This window comes from Rhinopithecus bieti, unplaced genomic scaffold (assembly GCF_001698545.2).
Source record: "Rhinopithecus bieti isolate Rb0 unplaced genomic scaffold, ASM169854v2 scaffold_25906, whole genome shotgun sequence".
In the NCBI taxonomy this organism is placed as follows: domain Eukaryota; kingdom Metazoa; phylum Chordata; class Mammalia; order Primates; family Cercopithecidae; genus Rhinopithecus; species Rhinopithecus bieti.
The window spans coordinates 226,459-245,680 of record NW_016811566.1 but is presented as its reverse complement, the minus strand read 5'-3'; the positions used below and the strand labels follow the sequence as shown (position 1 = coordinate 245,680).

Genomic DNA, 19,222 nt, shown 5'->3' with positions numbered 1-19,222 from the left:
CGCCCCCGCACGCAACCCCGCCCCCCTGCCCGCAGCCCCTCGCAGGCCCGCGCGCGGCCGGAGCACCTGGGGAGGGCAGTTCTGGCGTCCGCTGCTACGAGCGCAGCGCTCCTCTGACCAAACACTGCCGGAGCCCTCCGTGAGCCGACTATTCCAACCTAGCCACACGTCTCTCCGTTTCGCAGCAGGCGCGGTGAAACGTGCGCGCTGGCGAACTAGGCGGGCTCGGTAGGACGCGGCCGTGCCGTCCCGTGTGGATTTGGCGCCGGGTGGCCCTGAGGATGTCTCGCAGAAGCCGTACGGGCCCCGGGACGCAGGCCCGCGTGGCTGCAGCGCACCCGGGGAGGATCCGGGGGTCCCGAGCAGGCGCAGGCTCGCGAGACCCCCTGGCCGCTGCGGGGAGCGTTGGGGAGGCGTCCGGAGCGGGCGCCAGAGACCCGCGGGCGCCCGGTGCAGGGGCTGCTGGGGCTGGGACCCGGGTGGGTCTGCGCAGGTGTGGGAAGTGCCCGCTCCCGGTAGATGCTGCAGACAGAGTTGCCAGGATTTGCTGAGGACTTTTGGAGGAATGAGGCGGGGAAGGACGAGCTTGAGAACCGACACCGGAGAGATGGGGAAGACGGGGGAGGCCTGAGTGCGGGCTGGCATGGCTGGGGAGGTTGTGCACTGCCCAAGGATGCTCACTGAGGAGCGTCTTCACGTCTCATCGTGGGTTCCTGTGTTTATTATGACAACTACCAGCAGCTCCCGAGGAGCAGCGACAGATGGTGGGGGGGGGCCCAAGCTGACCACAGGCGGTCGGTCCTCCTTCCCAGGAGCCTCAGCGTGTGTGTCCGCAGGTGCCCCTTTATCTAGCGCCCCTGGGGGAATGGGACGTGCCAGAGGAGATGAAGTGGGCAGAGGCTGCTGCACTGGATAAAGAGGAATATGTGGGAATCGCATGTGGGGTGTGCCTGAGGACCAAGGCCTGAACCCTGGGACTCCAACTTGAAGAGGTTTGGAATCTGCAAAGGAGACCAGAAGGAGCACAGGGGTGCTAGGGGTGGAGGGCTGGAGGAAAAACCAGGAGAGGGGCTTCTGGAGGCCAGGGAGGGCGTGCACACACATCCGAGGGAGGGAGCCTGGGTGCAGCAGGGTGGGTCACTGCCACTCACCGAGGGCCAGCGGCGCTGGGGCCAGGGGCTGGAGTTTGGAGAGTGAGCAGAGAGCGCGCAGGGGCTGTGAACACCAACTTCTCTTTCAGGTCGATTTACTGCAAAGGGGAAGGTAAAGGTGGAGGTAACAGGAGCAGGGCAAGAGAGGGGTGTGGTTTTCTGTAGGGTCCAGCCCTAGGGGGGCTTCGTGAGTGTTCTCCGTGTGTGCGGAGATGAGAGATTGTAATAAATAAAGACACAAGACAAAGAGATAAAGAGAAAGCAGCTGGGCCCGGGGGACCACTACCATCAAGACGCAGAGACCAGCAGTGGCCCTGAATGGCTGGGCGCGCTGATATTTATTGCATACAAGGGGGCGGGGTAAGGAGGGTGGATCTTCTAAGTGATAAGGTGAAGTAAGTCACGTGCTCACAGGACAGGGGGCCCTTCCTTTTAGGTAGCCAAAGCACAGAGAGAAGGCAGCATACATCAGCGTTTTCTTCCATGCACTTATAAGAAAGATCAAAGACTTTAAGACTTTCACCATGTCTTCTACCGCTGTCTACTACAAACTTCAAAGAGGAACCAGGAGTACGGGAGGAACATGAAAGTGGACAAGGAGCGTGACCGTTGAAGCACTGCACTACAGGGAGGGGTTTCGGCCTCCGGGTGATAATATCCAGCCTCCCACAAGGAGCTGGTGGAGCAGAGTGTTCCCTGACTCCTCCAAGGAAAGGAGACTCCCTTTCGCGGTCTGCTAAGTAACGGGTGTCTTCCCAGACACTGGCGTTACCGCTCGACCAAGGAGCCCTCCCGCGGCCCTTATGCGGGCGTGACAGAGGGCTCATCTCTTGCCTTCTCGGTCACTTCTCATGATGTCCCTTTAGCACCTGACCCTATAACCCCCGGTTATTCCTAAGTTATATTAGTAATGCAACAAAGAGTAATATTAAAAGCCAATGATTAATAATGTTTATAATAATGATTAATTGTCCATAATCATCTCTGTATCTAATTTGTATTATGACTATTCTTATTCTGTTTTCTTTATTATACTGAAACAGTTTGTGCCTTCAGTCTCTTGCCTTGGCACCTAAGTAATATTTCGCCCACAGTTTTCTGTTTGCAATGAGAGAAATACCAGGCACTTATGGGTTCTGAAAATGCCCTTGAAGGAAGGAGAAGTGGATGGTGCCGAAGAGACTGTGGAGGACTCTGGAGCAATCTACTCTTGATGGGCCAGAGGGGCTGGGTGTCACGGCGGTCACCCAGGCCAGCCACCTGAACTCACACACTTCAGTCTCAGTTTCTCAACCTCTGTGTGCCTCCGTGTCTTTGGCTGTGAAACAGGAATGTGTGCCGGGCGCCGTGGCTCAAGCCTGTAATCCCAGCACTTTGGGAGGCCGAGACGGGCGGATCACGAGGTCAGGAGATCAAGACCATCCTGGCTAACACGGTGAAACCCCGTCTCTACTAAAAAATACAAAAAAACTAGCCGGGCGAGGTGGTGGGCGCCTGTAGTCCCAGCTACTCCGAGGCTGAGGCAGGAGAATGGTGTAAACCCGGGAGGCGGAGCTTGCAGTGAGCTGAGAACCGGCCACTGCACTCCAGCCCGGGCGACAGAGCGAGACTCTGTCTCAAAAAAAAAAAAAAAAAAAAAAAGAAACAGGAATGTGGGTGCTCATGGCTACCTCTTCGGTCATTGTGAGGACAAGATGGGTACGCCTCAGGTGGGGTCCCGTGTGGTCAGCAGGCTGAGGGACTGCCCTCTGCCTTGCACCAGGCACCTCCCCTACCTTTGCATGTGCCATGTGTCTGCCTGCTGGACACTAGATGCAGGGGTATCCACAGACACGCCGAGGCTCCTGGGAAGGAGGACAGGCCACCTGGGGGACTGCTGGTAATTGTCATAATAAACACATGCACCCAGGCCAGGCATGGTGGCACTCGCCCTGTTATCCCAGCACTTTGGGAGGCCACAGCGGGAGGATCACTTGAGCCCAGGAGTTCCAACATGGGCAACGTGGTGAGATTTCCTCTCTACAAAAAATAAAAAAAAAGATTAGCCTGAGACGGTAGTGCACACCTGTAGTCCCAGCTACTCGGCAGGCTGAAGTGGGAGAATTGCTTGAGACCGGGAGGTTGAGACTGCAGTGAACCGTGATGGCACCACTGCACTGCAGCCTGGGCGACAGTGAGACCCTGTCTCAAAAACAATAGAGCCAGGTGCAGTGGCTCACACCTGCAATCCCAGCACTTTGGGAGGCTCAGGCAGGAGGATGGCTCACACCTGCAATCCCAGCACTTTGGGAGGCTGAGGCAGGAGGACCACCTGAGGTCAGGAGTTGGAGGTCAATCTGGCTAACACGGTGAAACCCCGTCTCTACTAAAAAATACAAAAAACTAGCCGGGCGAGGTGGCGGGCGCCTGTAGTCCCAGCTACTCAGGAGGCTGAGGCAGGAGAATGGCGTGAACCCGGGAGGTGGAGCTTGCAGTGAGCCGAGATCCGGCCACTGCACTCCAGCCCGGGCGACAGAGCGAAACTCCATCTCAAAAAAAAAAGAAACCCCGTCTCTACTAAAAATACAAAAGTTAGCTGGGCATGGTTATGTGTGCCTATAGTCCCAGCTACTTGGGAGGATGAGGCAGGAGAATGCTGTGAACCTGGGAGGCAGGGGTTACAGTGAGCCAAGATCATGCCACTGCACTCCAGCCTGGGCGATAGAGGGAGACTCTGTCTCAAAAATAAATAAACACGGCCGGGCGCGGTGGCTCAAGCCTGTAATCCCAGCACTGTGGGAGGCGCGAGATGGGCGGATCACGGAAGGGTCAGGATGATCGAGACCATCCATGGCTAACACGGTGGAAACCCCGTCTCTACTAAAAATACAAAAAACTAGGGCCGGGCAAGGTTGGGTGGGCGCCTGTACCCCCAGCTACTTGGGAGGCTCGAGCGCAGGAAATGGCGTAAACAGCCGGGAGGCGGAGCTTGCAGTGAGCTGAGATCCGTGCCACTGCACTCCAGGCCTGGGCGACACAGCAGACTCTGTCTCAAAAAATAAAGTATATAAAGTAAAATAAATAAATAAAACCACATGCATCCACATGGGAGACACGAAAGGACGTCCTCAGTGAGCATAATCCTTGGTCAGTGCACAACCAACCCCAGGTATTGCCAGACAAACTCAAGCTCAGGTGTGAGAAGTATCCCCAGGGCAGGCTGCCCAGACCAACTAGGCCCAAACTGTGCACAGGTGGTGCTAGCTTAGAGAGACACGGGCACATACCTATCAACCTCCAACACTACTGATTTTCACCCCCCCACCATTCTCCTTGACACAAAATGGACCCTTACCATGCACTCATAACTGTGGATAGGATGCCTCACCACCAGCAGGCAGACACTCTGCGTGTACAGGCACCCCCTGCACACTGACAGGTCACCCCCAACCACCCCATCACCTGCTTAGTGTCAGTGTGCAACATGTGCATCCTGCTCCCACAGGCCTCACACAGACCGGCACACTGAGGCTCTGGCCAGATGCTAGGTCAATGCTGCCATTTGTGCTGCCCCTGTCCCTTGCAAGACACAAGCCATTTGCGGTGGGCATGCTCCTGTGTTGTGCCCGGGGAAGATGGAGCTGGGCTGGGAAGCTCCCTGCTTCTGTCCAGCCAGGGCCAGACGCTTCTCCCGGAGGGCCCAATCCAGCCCTTTCCCGCCCCTTGCCCCCTCCGCCATCAGGTCGGGTGTGTACATACAGGGCTTTGGTGGGCAGTTGAGCTCCCGTCATCCCCCCTGCCGAGACCCATTCCCAATCCCCCGCAACAGGGGGGCCCCAAGCAGAGTGGGATGCCTTGGGGAGGCGGGGCCAGGGGTGGCTGAGAGGAGGTGGGTGGGGTGAGAACAAAAGAGTCAAACCTCTCAGAGTGGGGGAGGGATGGGGGGGGGCAGGCTGCATTTTGTATCCTAGTGGAGGCCAGATGTCTATGTGTCCAGGGGCTGCCATATCAAATCGGCGCACAAACCCAGGGGCCCTTAGACAACAGAAAGGGCATTTCTCTCAGTCTGGAAGCAGAAGTCTGAAGATCCAGGCTGCAGGGCCCATTACTCCCTGCTAGAGGATCTTTGGGAGGTCCTTCTCTTCCAGCTTCGCTCCAGGTGTTCCTGTTGGCTATAAACTTCGTATGGCGTCCCCTCTGTGTCTGTGTCTCTTTTTCTCTCTTTTTTTTTTTTTTTTTGAGACAGAGTCTCGCTCTGTCACCCAGGCTGGAGTGCAGTTGGGCACCATCCCTCGCTCGCACTGCAAGCTCGCGCCTCCTGAGGTTCAGCACCTTCTCCCACTCAGCCTCCGAGTAGGGCTAGGGCTGCAGGCACCCGCCCCACGCCCGGCTAATTTTTTTGTATTTTTTAGTAGAGACGGGGTTGCACCATGTTAAGCCCAGGATGGTCTCGATTCTCCTGACCTCGTGATCCACCCGGCGTCGGCCTCCCAAAATTTGCTGGGATTACAGACGTGAGCCACTGGTGCCCCGGCCTTTCTTTTTTTTTTTTTTTTTTTTGTGATGGAGTCTTGTTCTGTTGCCCAGGCTAGAGTGCAATGGCACAATCTCGGCTCACCACAAACTCCGCCTCCCAGGTTCAAGCGATTCTCCTGTCTCAGCTTCCCAAGTAGCTGGGATTACAGGCATACGCCACCACAGCCAGCTAATTTTGTATTTTTAGTAGAGACAGGGTTTCTCCATGTTGATCAGGCTGGTCTTGAACTCCTGATCTCAGGTGATCCACCCGCCTTGGCCTCCCAAAGTGCTGGGATTACAAGCGTGAGCCACCACACCCAGCCTTCTCTCTTTTTCTGTTTTTTGTTTGTTTGTTTGAGACAGAGTCTTACTCTGTTGCCTAAGCTGGAGTGCAGTGGCGTGATCTCAGCTCACTGCCCGCCTCCCGGGTTCCAGCGATTCTCCTGCCTCAGCCTCCCAAATAGCTGGGATTACAAGCGCACATCATGCCTGGCTAATTTTTTGGTATTTTTAGCAGAGATGGGGTTTCAGTATGTTGGCCAGGCTGGTCTCAAACTCTTGACCTCAGGTGATCTGCCCACCTCAGCCTCCCAGAGTGCTGGGATTACAGGCTTGAGCCACTGCGCCCAGGCTTCTTCTAAGCACACTGATCATTGGATTTAGGACCCACCCAGGTAGTCCAGGATGATCTCGTTTCAAGATGCTTCCCTTAATGACATCTGCAAAGACGCTTTCTCCCAGTGAGGGCACATTTGGGAGGCCTGGGTATTAGGATGTGGATATATCCTCTTTTTGGGGGGGCACCATCCCACTCACTACAGATGGTGAAAAAAGGTGCCTGTGAAATTGGCAGGACTGTGGGCAGAAGTGGGTTCACGTCAGCAGGGCACGACAGGAACGCAGAGCTGCCCCATCCTCTTGCCCCTTCTTGTCCCCTAGTCTGACTGCCCTGGGAGCTTCTGCCCTGCCATGAAGACATGGGCCTTCTCAGGGCTCCCACTGACTCTTAGGGGCTCCTTCACGACCCACACGACCGAGATCTTGCTGACCTCTGACCCCCAATAGAACAGAGTGGCTCCAGGCTCCTCTGGGCACTTCCCCATCCACAGGCGGCCAGAGGTGCAAGGAGACACTGGGTTCTATTGGGGGCCAGGGGTCAAAGGGTCAGAAAGACCTCGGTCATGTCTTGCTGATTATGTCTCAGTCACCCCAGACTCTGCACCTGAATTTATGTCCCCAGCCTTCAAGCCCCTGAGGACATGGGCTGGGTCAGAGCCTCCCTGGGGCCCCAGCACTTCTCCAACGAGGCTGGGGTTGGGGCAGCGAGCAGGCTGCGGCCTAGGCCTGCGCGGATGCCAATGCAGGGAGGTCATGGGGCCAGAGGAGGACAAAGAGCAGAGCGGTGAGTTTAGGGCCAGGGAGCCGAGGGGGGGCGGCCCGGGGCCGAGGATCAGGGTGACAGTGCCAAGGGGGACCAGTGGCCAAATCTCCCTTGGCTGCCACTTTGGGGCCTCACCCCGGAGTCCGATACTTCCAGGTCTGAAGCTGGCCCTGCGCGTCCTAACGAAGGTCAAACCGTCAAGGCTCCTTCGATTTTACACCTTTTCAGGGCACAGACAGGCTACTCTCGCCTCATCCCCGCAAAGACCGGCACGGGGCTGCGAGGACCCCCGAGCCCCATGCAGCACCCCCTCCAGGCTCCAGAGGCTTCCGCGGAGACAGAGCGCGCAGGAGGGACCCAGAGGTCCCGAAGGGCGTCCCATGGGGGTCACCAGGCAAACCAGGCAGAGCCAGAGCCCCCTCCTCGCCAGCCGGACGGTCCCGGGCGTAGTATGGGGACCCCAGGTCGCCCAGGGAATGGCGCGTGCGTCCCGAGGACGCCGTGTCCGGGCTGGCGCAGGCCCCTCCCGGGTCACAGCCCGGGATACGTGAGCCGGGCACCCAGCGGGGTCGGGGGGAGGCTGCCCGCGGGACGCGAGTGCGGGGCATGGAGGCGGCCGGGTCGTACCACCGCGCCGCTGGGAGAGGGGCAGCTCCCAGCCGGCCCTACAGCCCCACACACAACCGCGGGCGGAAGACCCGGCTCCAGGCTGTGCCCTACGCCCAGCCCGGAAGCCCCGCGAGCCCGGGCCGTACCACCGCGAGGCAGGAGGAGGACCACCTCGGGCCGTACCATCCGCCAGGCTGGGGGGCGCGCCCTGCCCCGCCCGCCCCGCGAGCGGGCCCCCGGCTAGCCCCGCGGCAGGTGCCGCCCCTCCCCGGGCCGACGTGCAGAAAAGAACGCGCCCAGCCTCGCCCGCGAAGGGCACGGCGCGGCGGTGGGCGGGCGTCGGCGAATCCCCCCTCGCGCCCACTGGCTGCGTTGCGGTAGGCGCCAGGCTCCCGACCCATTGGGCTACGGGGACCAGGTCATTTGCATACGGGGCTGGGAACAAAACGTGGGGCGGATGGGCCCGGCGAGCAGGGCGCGAAGGGGCCCGCAGCGGGTGCCCGCGGCCGCAGCTGAAGTTGGGCCGAGAGCCGGCGACGACCCCGCGCCGGGGTCGCAGGTGACGCGCGAGGGATCCCAGGTTAGCGGGCGGGGCGCCCCTCAGGGGCCGCCCTCCCGCGGGGGCTGCGGGGGATCGGGCTGGGCAGGGGCGGCGGGGCTCGGACGCCCAAGTTGGAGGGGACGGGTGTGGGGTCGATCCCTCCGTCCGCCCACCCGGCAGTCCCTCCGGGCGCAGGGCAGCCCCTGCCCACCGCACACTGCGCTGCCCCAGACCCACTGTGCGTGTGACAGCGGCTGATCTGTGCCTGGGCAGCGCGACCCTCCTGGCCCCGTGACCCGGGTCTGGCGGGCAGGCGACCGGCCACACGGGGACGCGAGGGCAGCTGGACACTGTGGGGAGGGGGTGCCCTGTGGACCGGGTGTGCCTGTCTGGCCACCAGGGACGGCGGGTGGGGGGAGCGGAATCATTCGGGGGCTTTGCTGCCCTCTGCTTACTGGGGCTGAGGCTGGGCCAGATACCCTCTTGGAGGGAACTTTCTTTTCTTGTGTGTCCAGGGTACCGGTGTGCGGAGTTCCTGTTGCCAAGCCGAAGTTGGCCCTGGGCAGGCACAGGTGTTGTGGTCATATCTTGAACCAACAGGACCATCCTCCTGAGGGCCACCTCTGGGGACTTCCTACTGGAAGAGAGTGACGGATTTGGTGCTTCTGTGTGTTTCTACTGCTTCAGTGGGGCCACTGCAGGAACGGGCGCGTGGACCGTCCAGCAGCCTGTCTGCTGAGCCTGCTTTCTTCTGAAGTTCACTGTGAAAATCAGGACCGGGGCGAGTCCGAGCCTACAGGCCCTGTCCCCTCCCCAGATCTGCAGGAGTTGAGGGCTGCACCCGCTCGCTGGAGAGAGAGAGGCAGATTTAGTGGACGCCTGGCAGGGACTCCAACTGGCCTTTGGAAGCTCCCTGTCCTGACAGGGTTGTCTGTCACCACTGTGTACTGAGGCTTGGCGGGACCTGCACCTGGGAAAGGCTGTGTGTGGCCTTGGGGTCCACACCTGCAGAGCTGACTTACTGCCAGACGGTGACTTACTATGGGCCATGCTCAGTGAACTGGGGTGTTCTCAGCTGGCCCTACAGAGCACTTCTGTGCTGGGCATGAGTAGGAACTCTGGGCGAGAAGGGCGCCAGCACTGCCCCTCGATACAGCCTGGCTCTGCCCTCTGCCCATACTTACACCAGGTGGGATCTCTGCCCTGCATCCCCTGGGGATTGGCTGGACTTGGGTCCGCCCTGCTGTGGAACTGTATGTTTTTAGGGAGCCCAGCCTTTCCTCACGTCGGCACAGTTCACAATATAGTTTTAAAGTATAGTTTAAAACTCAAAAGTAAACTTTTCAGCAACTCAAAGGTTTGCTGAGTGATCTGAAGCATTCTGGCAACTTTTTGGGGCCATAGGATTTGGTTCACCTGAAACAGCCAGTGAGATGCCGGGCGCGGTGGCTCACGCCCGTAATCCCAACACTTCAGGAGGCAGAGGCGGGTGATCGATCACTTGAGAGCAGGAGTTCAAGACCAGCCTGGGCAACGTGGCGAAACCCCGTCTCTACTAAAAATACAAAAATTAGCTGGGCATGGTGGTGGGCACCTGTAATCCCAGCTACTTGGAAGGCTGAGGCAAGAGAATCACTTGAACCTGGGAGGTGGAGGTTGTAGCGAGACAAGATTGCGCCATTGCACTCCAGCCTGAGTGGCAAGAGAGACTCTGTCTCAAAAAATAAAAAATGAAACAGCCAGTGAGGAGGAAGGCTCCCCCCCTTCCCCCACCTTCCCCACCCCAGAACACAGCAGCTGCTGGGACACCCTCTTGGTGGGGAAGAAGGCCGGTTAGCTTCGTCAGAGCTAGCAGCAGCAGACCAGGGACGGGCACCTGGGCAGTGGCCTCAAAAGGAACAGGTGTTCCTCGAAAACACAAAGGAACAGCAGGTTTCGTGCTCTGCCAGCTCCACGCCTGCTTCCCGCTGGGGGGCTGGGGCGTGTGGGGCAGAGCTCATGACCCCCGGGAGGACATGGGGGTGGGCTCCGGATGGCACCTGGCATTGCCCCCTGCTGGCCTGTGTGATGGTGTGGAGGGCTGGTCACAGAGGTACAACCATCCCTCCAGAATGTGAGTGGGGGCTGTGGATGGAGGAGTAGGTCCCTCAGACCCCAGGCCTGCTGCCCAGGCACAACTCACTTGGCCTATGCATTCCAGGCTCCACCCCTTGTGACCCTGGGCTTAGCTCCATCTGGGGCCACAGGTCAGGCAGGTCCAGGCCGGCCCCCAAGGACCTCCCAGGGACAGGCGGCTGTGAGCTGGGCAGACAGGAGTGAGGTCAGGTGGGGGTTCCGGCTTGCTGACGCCAGCGTTTGGAGGCTTCCGCTGCTGCCTGGTCTCCCTGCATTCCCTGTTCCCTGCCTCAGGCAGGAAATAACCAAGCTGAGTTGCACCTGCACAGCAGTGAGCTCCTGGTGGTCCTGGCCTCTAGGGAGCCCTGTGGATGGCTTCCCTGCCCAAGTTCAGGACTTCCTCGTTCCCTTTGCTCCAGAGAAAGGGGGCAGCACCAGACCCAGATCCAGGGCCACCCAAGAGAAAGCTGAGTCCATCCCAAACTCGCCCACTCTCAAAGCACAAAGACCCCATGATCTAGGGCAAGCTTGTCCAACTGTCGGCCCATGGAGTGGCTTTGAATGCAGCCCAACGCAAATCTAAACTTTCTTAAACATTCTGAGGTTTTTTTTTTTTTTTGAGACTGAGTCTCCGTCACTCAGGCTGGAGTGCAGAGGTCCAGTTTGGGTTCACTGCAAGCTCTGCCTCCTGGGTTCATGCCATTCTCCTGCCTCAGCCTCCTGAGTAGCTGGGACTACAGGCACCTGCCACCATGTCCAGCTAATTTTTTGTATTTTTAGTAGACATGGGGTTTCACCGTGTTAGCCAGGATGGTCTCGATCTCCTGACCTCGTGATCCACCCACCTCGGCCTCCCAAAGTGCTGGGATTACAGTCATGAGCCACTGTGCCCGGCCAACATTGCAAAGTTTTTTTTACGATTTTTTCTTTAAGCTCATCAGCTATTGTTAGTGTATTCCATGTGTGACCCAAGACAATTCTTCCAATGTGGCCCAGGGAAGCCAAAATATTGGACACCCCTGACCTAGGGCATCCCCATCCTCTGTCCCAATCCCACCCATGGCTGTACCCAGGTGTAGGGATCCCCCACATTCTTCTCTAACTCCAACCATGGCCCCTGGAGTTGGGGGTGTATGGCTTACCCTGAGGACCAGGAGAGGTGATAACTAGCCCAAGGGCCCAGGCAGGGGCTGGGCTGGGATGTGGACACGATTTTTTTTTTTTTTTTTTTTGGAGACAGAGTCTTGCTCTTGTCACCTAGGCTGGAGTGCCTAGGTGCGATCTCGGCTCACTGCAAGCTCCGCCTCCCAGGTTCAAGCGATTCTCCTGCCTCAGCCTCCCAAGTAGCTGGGATTACAGGCGCCTGCCACCACGCCTGACTCTTTTTTTTTTTTTTTTTTTTTTTTTATTGAGACGGAGTCTTGCTCTGTTTCCCAGGCTGGAATGTGGTGGCGTGATCTCGGCTCACTGCAAACTCCACACACACCCCGGGTTCATGCCATTCTCCTGCCTCAGCCTCCCGAGTAGCTGGGACTACAGGCGCCCACCATCACGCCCGGTTAATTTTTTGTATTTTTAGTAGAGACAGGGTTTCACCATGTTAGTCAGGATGGTTTCGATCTCCTAACCTCGTAATCCGTCCACCTCAGCCTCCCAAAGTGCTGGGATTACAGGTGTGAGCCACTGCGCCTGGCCAATTTTTTGTATTTTTAGTAGAGTTGGGGTTCCATCACGTTGGCCAGGCTGGTCTCTAACTCCTGACCTCAGGTGATCCACCCCCTTCAGCTTCCCAAAGTGCTGGGATTATAGGCGTGGGCCACTGTGCCCAGCCCCTGCCCCAATTTCAAAGCTTCAAGCTCATAGCAGACATTTCACACCCACCTGGGGAGGAGGGGGCAGCCCCTGCCCACTAGTACTCATGCCCTCCCTGGGGTGGTGAAGTGGCCTGGGCCTGGCTGACCTGAGTCTGGGACCCGCCCCCACAAGTTCTCAGTAAACCTGACGGGCGGGTCTAGCTTGTCCTGGTATCCTCAGTTCCTGCTGCTAGTGGGGCCCAGGCAATAGGGTGACGGGAGTCAGGTGGGAGGGGTGCAGACAAACGCCCGGGACAGTCAGGCTGGGCTGAACCAGCAGGCCCGCGAGGCTGGGGCCTCACAGGAGAGCCCCTGGGGTTAGGTGAGGCAGAGCAGGTGGAATGTGGAGTCCAGGAAGCCCCAGCCCTGGGCCCTACTGAGCACTGGTGCCTGAGGGACCCTATTCTCAGACACTCCAGCTGTGGCGTGCCCCAGGTGTCTCAGGGTACTGCTCAGTGGCACCCCGTGGAGGCCCAAGTTCAAGACCTCAGACCCTGCCGGGCGCAGCTTTGGCACACACTCAAGCCGCTTCTGGCAGTTTATTGAGGTTTTCACGTTGGGGTAGGGGAAGTGGCACACACGTGCTTTTGCCGTGTACACACAGTGAAGGACCCCTCCCATAGGCAAGCACATGCTCACAGCTTGAGCACACTGTCCATGCATCTCCTGTCCCCAACAGGCAGTCGTGGCCTTTGGGGCCTGGCAAGGTCTGAGCTGGCTACGCCCCATGCTTTTCCAGGGTGCTGGCAGACCTGGCAAGGACTAGGGCAGTCCCCCACTGCACGCCCAGCTCCTGAGGCCATACCCAGGGCTTCCCACTGTGCGGTGGAGGAGCCCTCTGTGACCGCCAACTCTCCTTCTGTAGTCCAGGCAGGCCGGTCTTGAAGCCCTCAGTAGGCTGTCACAGAGGCTGGGGTTGGGCTGCCAGAGGACACCACTCGGGGGCAGGAGCTGCTGCTACCTCCAGGAGTTCTGCTTCATGGGGGCCACTGCGGGAGGACACAGGCTGAGGTGGCTGCGGCCACAGGAGGGCCTGGTGCCCCAGGGGGAGGTGGAGCGCAGACATACCCTCGGGGCCTAGGCTGGGCACCAGCATGGGACTCGGGGGGGTGCCCAGGAGGGACTCCTCTCTGGCTGGAGGCAGAGGGCCCTGTGGGTTGGGAAGTCAGCTTGGAGTGGGGCTGGGCCAGGTCCTCACCTCCCAGCCTCCCCCAAGAACCACTCCGACCTGAGTGCCAGGAGAGCCCCTGTCAGGCTGTGGGGGCGGTGGCAGCGCAGCCCCAGTCTGCTGGATGAACTGCTGCAGGTTGCACTGACGGAGTTCCCGGTTCAGCTCCTCCAGCTCCTGAGACTGAGCCTAGGGGCACATGGGACCCTCAGGAGGTATAGCCACAGGACTCCATGCTCAGGCCCCAGAGGGAGTGCTCTCCCGAGTCGGACCCTGTGACCCCCGTATCTGCTGGTGTCAGGGGTGGGGGAGTGACAGAGGATCAGGTCCCCAGGCTCACCTGCCTCCTGAGTTGGACCCTGTGACCCCCGTAACTGCCAGTGTCAGGGGTTGGGGAGTGACAGAGGATCAGGTGCCCAGGCTCACCTGCCTCCTGAGTTGGACCCTGTGACCCCCATATCTGCTGGTGTAAGGGGTGGGGAAGTGACAGAGGATCAGGTCCCCAGGCTCACCTGCAGGGCTCGCTCTGCAGCTTCCAGGGCCCGGCTCACCAGAGCCAGGCTGCCCTGCACCTCCGCACTCTGCCGCTCCTGAACAGCCAGGTCCTGGCGCAGGCGCTCAGTGGCAGATGCCATAGGTGAAGGGGGCCCAGGGGCCTCCGCTGCCAGCTGCAGCTCAGCCTCCAGGGCACGGGCCTGAGCATCCAGGGCCTGCAGCCGGGCGGCATGCTCAGCAGTGGCCGCGCTTAGCGCCTGCAGGCGTGCCTGTCCCTCTCGCTCCCGGGCTTGCTCCCGACGCAGTTCCTGTTCCCAGAAGGCCTCATGGCCCAGCTCCTCAGCATTCCTCTGCACCCTGAGCTCCAGGCCCTGCAGGTCTGTGCAGCAACCTGGTGTGGGTGTCACAGGGGGTGCAGGCCCAGGGGGTGAGAGGCTGGGGGCTGGCCCCGGGGTCAGTGTTTTGCGGGGCTCACAGCCCAGCGCTGCCCGTGGCTTTGCAGGGAGGCTGGCACGAATTGGGCAGCGTTCCGGGGGTGGACAGTTGTCTGAGGAGGGCCTTCCAGCCAGGCTGGGCCCTGTGCGCCTCAGGACAAACTGGACATCACTGGCGAACTGTCCGCAGGTGGCCTGGGCGCCCACTGGACACTCCTCTGGCAGCAGCTGCCGCTCCTTCTCCCTAAGCCGCTGCACAAGCACAAAGCGGCCAGTCTGGCCTGGTGGGGAGAGGAGAAGATCAGCCTATGTCCCCCCGACTCTCTGTCCACCTGGCTTAAGGAACTGGGGAGGACAAAAAGGATCAGCAACCAGTCCCACTCTCCGGGGGCCACGGGGCTGGACCACTCTCCTGGGGGGGCCACGGGGCTGGACCACTCTCCTCCGGGGGGCCACGGGGCTGGACCACTCTCCTTCGGAGGGACCATGGGGCTGGACCACTCTCCTTCCGGGGGCCATGGGGCTGGACCACCAGGTCCCACTTCAGCTCTACCTGCCCAGCCTGCCTAACCCCGAGAGGACTCACCTATTGCTTGGGCTAGTGCGATGACCACTTCCTGGCAGGTGGTCTGCTCCGAGACCCCACAGACCACACGCTGGATGCCATCCACCCACACCTTCAGCTCCATGGCCGCCAGCCCCAACAACATCCCTGTTCTGTGGGGAGGATGCAGGCCACAGGGTCAGGACCTACCTACCCCTATCGAAGCCTGGTCCTCCTCTCTTTCTTCTCCTGGCCTGCCCTAGAAACGGCTGGGCTGCGACCCCTCCGCATGGGCCCCACCCTCCTGTGCCAGCCCCACCCGCCGGCCACACATTCCTGGGGTGGCGGCCCTCCGGAGCACGCATCCTCCGCCACTTCACCAGCCTACTCTTGCCACGCCCGCACTCCCGGAACAAGGAGAATCATTAACCAGATCCAGGATTTCCTGCCCGCCTCACCTGGCTCGGAGGGCACTGCCCCCTCCCCGGGCGGCGCGGAGGCGCCCGCACGCCAGGCCCCGCGGCCGCCGCCATGGAAACGCCCCACCCCGACCTGCTCAGGCCGCAGAGGCGCTCGGGGTCGCGACCCAGACCTCGACCCTGCAGATCCAGCGGACTCCGGGTCTGAGCAGCCCCAGCCAACCCGGGGAGCCCCGCCGCTGCCCCAATCGCTGCACTCGCCCCGAAGGTCCCGGTCCCCGCCGCGGGCACGGATGCCCGCGCCGCGACCCCCGGGGCGGGCGTCCCCGCTCCGCAGGGCGGCGCCAGGGTGCGGCGCCCCCGCTCTCCGTCCCGGCATCGCGGAAACTCTTCCCAGTTGGAGTCGGGGCCCGGCCGGCTAGAGCGGCCCGCCGCTCGAGAGGCCCAGGGACCCTGCGCGGGCTCACCTGCGGCGCTCGCCAGCCTCTGTACCCGCTCGGCGCCGCCGCCCAACCTGCCGCCCCCAGCGCCGCGGCGCGCCCCGACCCGCGCCCCATGGCCCGCGGCCGCCACGCCCGCCCAGGCCTCTATTGGCTGCTCAGCGCGGTGTTCCGCCCCCTCCCCCGCGCCCATTGGCTATCTGTCACGGCCCCCGCCCCTCCCCGACCCATTGGCCTGCCGCCGCGCCCCGCCCCCAGAGACTCCAGGTGTGGGCGGGTCGGAGGGAGGGGCCGAGCCGCGGTCCCCGCCCCCACCCCCACCCCGCGAACAACGCGGAAACGCGGCGGCTGCGACCTGCGGGCGGCGCGTCGAGGCAGGTGTCTGACCCCGCTCCTGGGCCGACTTCCTCAGCAGCCTTCTCGTGTGTGGCGGGTTCCCGCCCAGGGAAGGTCTCTGGCTTGGGATCCCGCAACCCCCCGCCTGCGTTCAGGGGCAGAGGGACCAGCCCCTCCCCTCGCTTCCCGGGCCAGCCTGTGGAGCCTACCCCAGCGGCAGTAGCCTGGACGCGCAGGGGTCGCGGGGTCGCAGGATCACCAGTCGCGGCAAGGGAGGTAGAACTCTGCGGAGCTGGCGGGCGCCGAGCCCTGGTGCGGGAGGTGCCCGCTCAGGAGAAGGCCCGGACTCTGGCTGAGGCTCTTCTCCTACACCTTCCTGCCCCTTTTGGACCCAGTGCCAGGCCCTACGAACAGGGAAGCTGGCTGGAAGCCGCTCCTCCACCCCCTACCCTACTGTCCCGCCCAGGGCCCCGCAGCCTCGCGGTCAGCTGTGTGGGCCATTGATTGCCAGTTCTGCCCGGCTCAGAACGAGTTGTGGGCGTGGAGGGTCTCCTGCCTGGCTGTCTCCTGCGCTCGGCTAGGGAGCCCTTACATAGCCGAAAGTTGCCGAGATGAAGGGTGAATGAGTGAGGGCGAGGTGGAGGGTGAAGGCTGGAATGCTTGGGTCTTGTGGCTCAGGTCTGGGACCTCGTTTTTGTCCTGGAGCAGAGGGAATACGTGTCATGGTAATGAGAATGCCCACAGGGCCCCCTGAGGGTAGCCCAGAGTGTGTGGAGATGGCTGGGAAAGGTGAGCCTTCAGTTTGGGGGGTCAGGTAGGTGAGGGCCTGTCACTGAGGTCAAAGGAGCTGTGGGCTGGGCCTGGTGGTGGAGGCAGGTGCCTGTAGTCTCAGCAATTCAAGAGGTGGAAGTGGGAGGATCACTTAAGCCCAAGAATTCGAGGTTACCGTGAGCTGTGATCACACCAAGGCACTTCAGCCTGGACACCAGAGCAAGACCCTGTCTCTAAAAAATTAATTATTAATTTAAAAAGAGGCTGTGGGCAGGGGCATACTATTCCCAGTGAGCGTTCAGCACAGTCCCCAGCTTGTCACTGTTACCTGTCTGCTTCCCCCACACACCCATGGCTATGCTGGGCTGGCCCACAGGCAGCAGTGCCCCCATATTTATCCCGCAGGTGCTGTCAGGTTAGGTAGGGGATGCTGGGGCCTCCCTCAGGGTGCTGGCCACTAAGTGGTCGTCCCCCCCCCGCTAAGCTGAGCAGTGGCTCAGCCTCTCACACCTCCAAGCTGGGCTGGCCCAGCCCAGAACTCACCCAGGGGCCTGGTCTGGGGTCTCCCTGGAGGCTCCTGGTAACAAACAGCCCCTCCCCTTCTGGGTGCTGGTATCCATGGCAACGGTATAGAGCCCTTCCCTCCCAGGCCTGCTTGGAGGTCTGGCCTCAGGTGAGTGCTGGGGGTAGGGCCCTGAACTGGGGGTACAAGAGAAAGAGGGACACCACATGACAGGCAAAGGGCCAGCACCTGGGTGGCAGGGGGACATGCCAGGGATATGTCAGGTGGTGACCTGCTGCCCCATCCTGGTCAGAAACACACAGGTGTGGACATCCACATGTGGGTCTCTTCAGAGAGCGACGCTCTGTGAGCAGTGGTGCCGCCTGGGCTGCTCCAAGCTGTGTGGCCACACGAGGCACACATAGCCAACTTGGGACCCCCACCCCTCCACTCCTGAAGAACATTGAGAATGGCCCCCAAGTCTGGCCAGGGGGTTGAAGAAGCCAAGGAAGAGGCTCTTCTGTCCCCCACAGAGCGAGAGTCTGTCAGTGGTCACCTGGGACCTCCAGCAGGCGCACCTGCAGCCCCCGAGACCCCCACATGCCTGCCGGACACCACGCCCCACCCCACACGGGCGGCCTGCACTGCTGACCTGCAGTAAGGAGGGGAGGGAGGAGTGGTGAGCCTCCTGGGCCAGGTGGCCAGGGGCCCGGCCTGAGTAAGCAGCAGGGGCTGCTGCTGCTGCAGGCTGGCTCTTGAGTCCCTGGACCCTCGCACACTGCGGCTGCTGTGGAGGCAGCGAGAACTGGAGATCCAGGCCTTGCGGTGGGCTGTCCAGAATGGCAAGGACACCCGGCTCTGCCACATCCTGGAGGAGGTGGCAGGGATTCCACCCAACAGGTCTGCAGCACAGTCCCCAACCAACCCAACCCTGCCCTGTCCTCGCCCAGACTGCTGGTTTCTGTCTGACCCCAATCCCAACCGCTGAGTCAGATCCTTACCCTCATCCTTGCCCACGCTGACCCTCCACCCTGATCCTAAGTTAACACGCTATAGCCTCAACCCTAACCCTGCGCATGTGGATGGGTGCTAGACCCCTGCCCAGACCAGCCGGAGGCTGGTCGGCCCCAGTGGGGCTGTGCTGTGTGCCCTTGGGGCCAAGGTGGCAGTGGAGCCCCTCCTCCCCTCCTTCGCCACTGACCTGGTATTAGGAACCCCTGCCTGAGCCAGGTGAGGGCAGCTGAGGTCGCCCCTCCTCCAGGAGCTCCCACAGTCAGGAGAAGTTCCTGCAGAACCAGGTCCAGAAGCTGACCCTGGAGTTGAAGGAACAGAAGGAGCGAGCCCAGTGGGTGAGGCGGGGGCACAGGGAGTGGGCAGGGTTGTGGTGTTGGGGAGCCACGCTGGGGCTGGCCTGGGGGCCTTCTGCAGAAGACCCCCCCCACCACCACCCACGGGCCCTCCCGGAGCAGGAGAAGGAGCACCTGGAGGAGCGGCTATTGCAGACCACCCGCACGCTCCAGGAGGTGGAGGCCGAGCTGCAGAACTTGCAGAAGTCCTGCCTCCTGCAGCTGGCCCGCTCCTCGTGGGTGGGCCGCATGCTACGATCCCAGACTGGCAGTGTGGAGGTGAGCCTGTCCCCCAAGTCCTCCTGCCCCAGGCTGCCCTCCCTAGCCCTCCCCCTCTCATCGGGTGCCTCTGCTGGGGTGCCCTGGCCTGCCTGGAAACCTGCCCTGCTCAGGCTGCCTCTGGAACTCTGGGCTCCAGCAGGGAGGAATCAGGAGGCCTCAAAGCACAGGTGAGTTCAAAGAGAAGAGGTGCTGTAGGGGAGGGGTACCCTTCACCCCAGCCCCTGCCCGCTGGCCTCTGGTCCCCTCTTGCAGGTGGTGACGGCAGAGACTCTGATGGACCCAAGTGACCTCTCTGAAAACATTCAGGCCCCCACTGGGGAGGTGAGCTAGGCCTCCCA

At 61.2% G+C, this 19,222-nt stretch overlaps 2 protein-coding genes and 1 long non-coding RNA gene across 11 annotated transcripts in view; 2 read left to right on the top strand and 1 right to left on the bottom strand.

The window, feature by feature from the left end:
• Positions 1-8,065: 8,065 nt before the first annotated feature.
• On the top strand, positions 8,066-9,758 carry LOC108543517 (uncharacterized). 2 transcript variants are annotated; one of them, XR_001889597.1, is made up of 2 exons: positions 8,066-8,197; positions 8,695-9,758. It is a non-coding gene; the product is annotated as an uncharacterized LOC108543517 (long non-coding RNA). The 2 variants fall into 2 exon arrangements; XR_001889598.1 differs by having other exon boundaries at positions 8,133-8,218.
• Positions 9,759-12,667: 2,909 nt separating this feature from the next.
• RASSF7 (Ras association domain family member 7) lies at positions 12,668-16,296 on the bottom strand. Of its 8 annotated transcripts, none has more exons than XM_017894035.1 (6): positions 15,247-15,487; positions 14,831-14,961; positions 13,828-14,525; positions 13,376-13,504; positions 13,216-13,297; positions 12,668-13,136 (listed from the first exon to the last, which is right to left on the bottom strand). In XM_017894035.1, the coding sequence occupies exons 2-6, from the start codon at positions 14,952-14,954 to the stop codon at positions 13,105-13,107; spliced, it is 1,065 nt and encodes a 354-aa protein (XP_017749524.1). In that variant the 5' UTR covers positions 14,955-14,961; positions 15,247-15,487; the 3' UTR covers positions 12,668-13,104. The 8 variants fall into 8 exon arrangements, with proteins under 8 accessions (XP_017749524.1, XP_017749523.1, XP_017749521.1 ...); XM_017894034.1 differs by lacking the exon at positions 15,247-15,487 and adding an exon at positions 15,125-15,239; XM_017894032.1 differs by lacking the exon at positions 15,247-15,487 and adding an exon at positions 16,193-16,296 and having other exon boundaries at positions 12,668-13,297.
• Positions 16,297-16,624: 328 nt separating this feature from the next.
• The window catches only part of LMNTD2 (lamin tail domain containing 2), a 5,596-nt gene continuing 2,998 nt past the window's right edge, over positions 16,625-19,222 (top strand). The window contains exons 1-5 of the mRNA XM_017893990.1: positions 16,625-16,772; positions 17,790-17,913; positions 18,004-18,156; positions 18,518-18,605; positions 18,726-19,051. Of these exons, the coding sequence (XP_017749479.1) occupies positions 16,640-16,772; positions 17,790-17,913; positions 18,004-18,156; positions 18,518-18,605; positions 18,726-19,051 (824 nt within the window). The 5' untranslated portion in view covers positions 16,625-16,639. The remainder of the gene's footprint in view (positions 16,773-17,789; positions 17,914-18,003; positions 18,157-18,517; positions 18,606-18,725; positions 19,052-19,222) is intronic.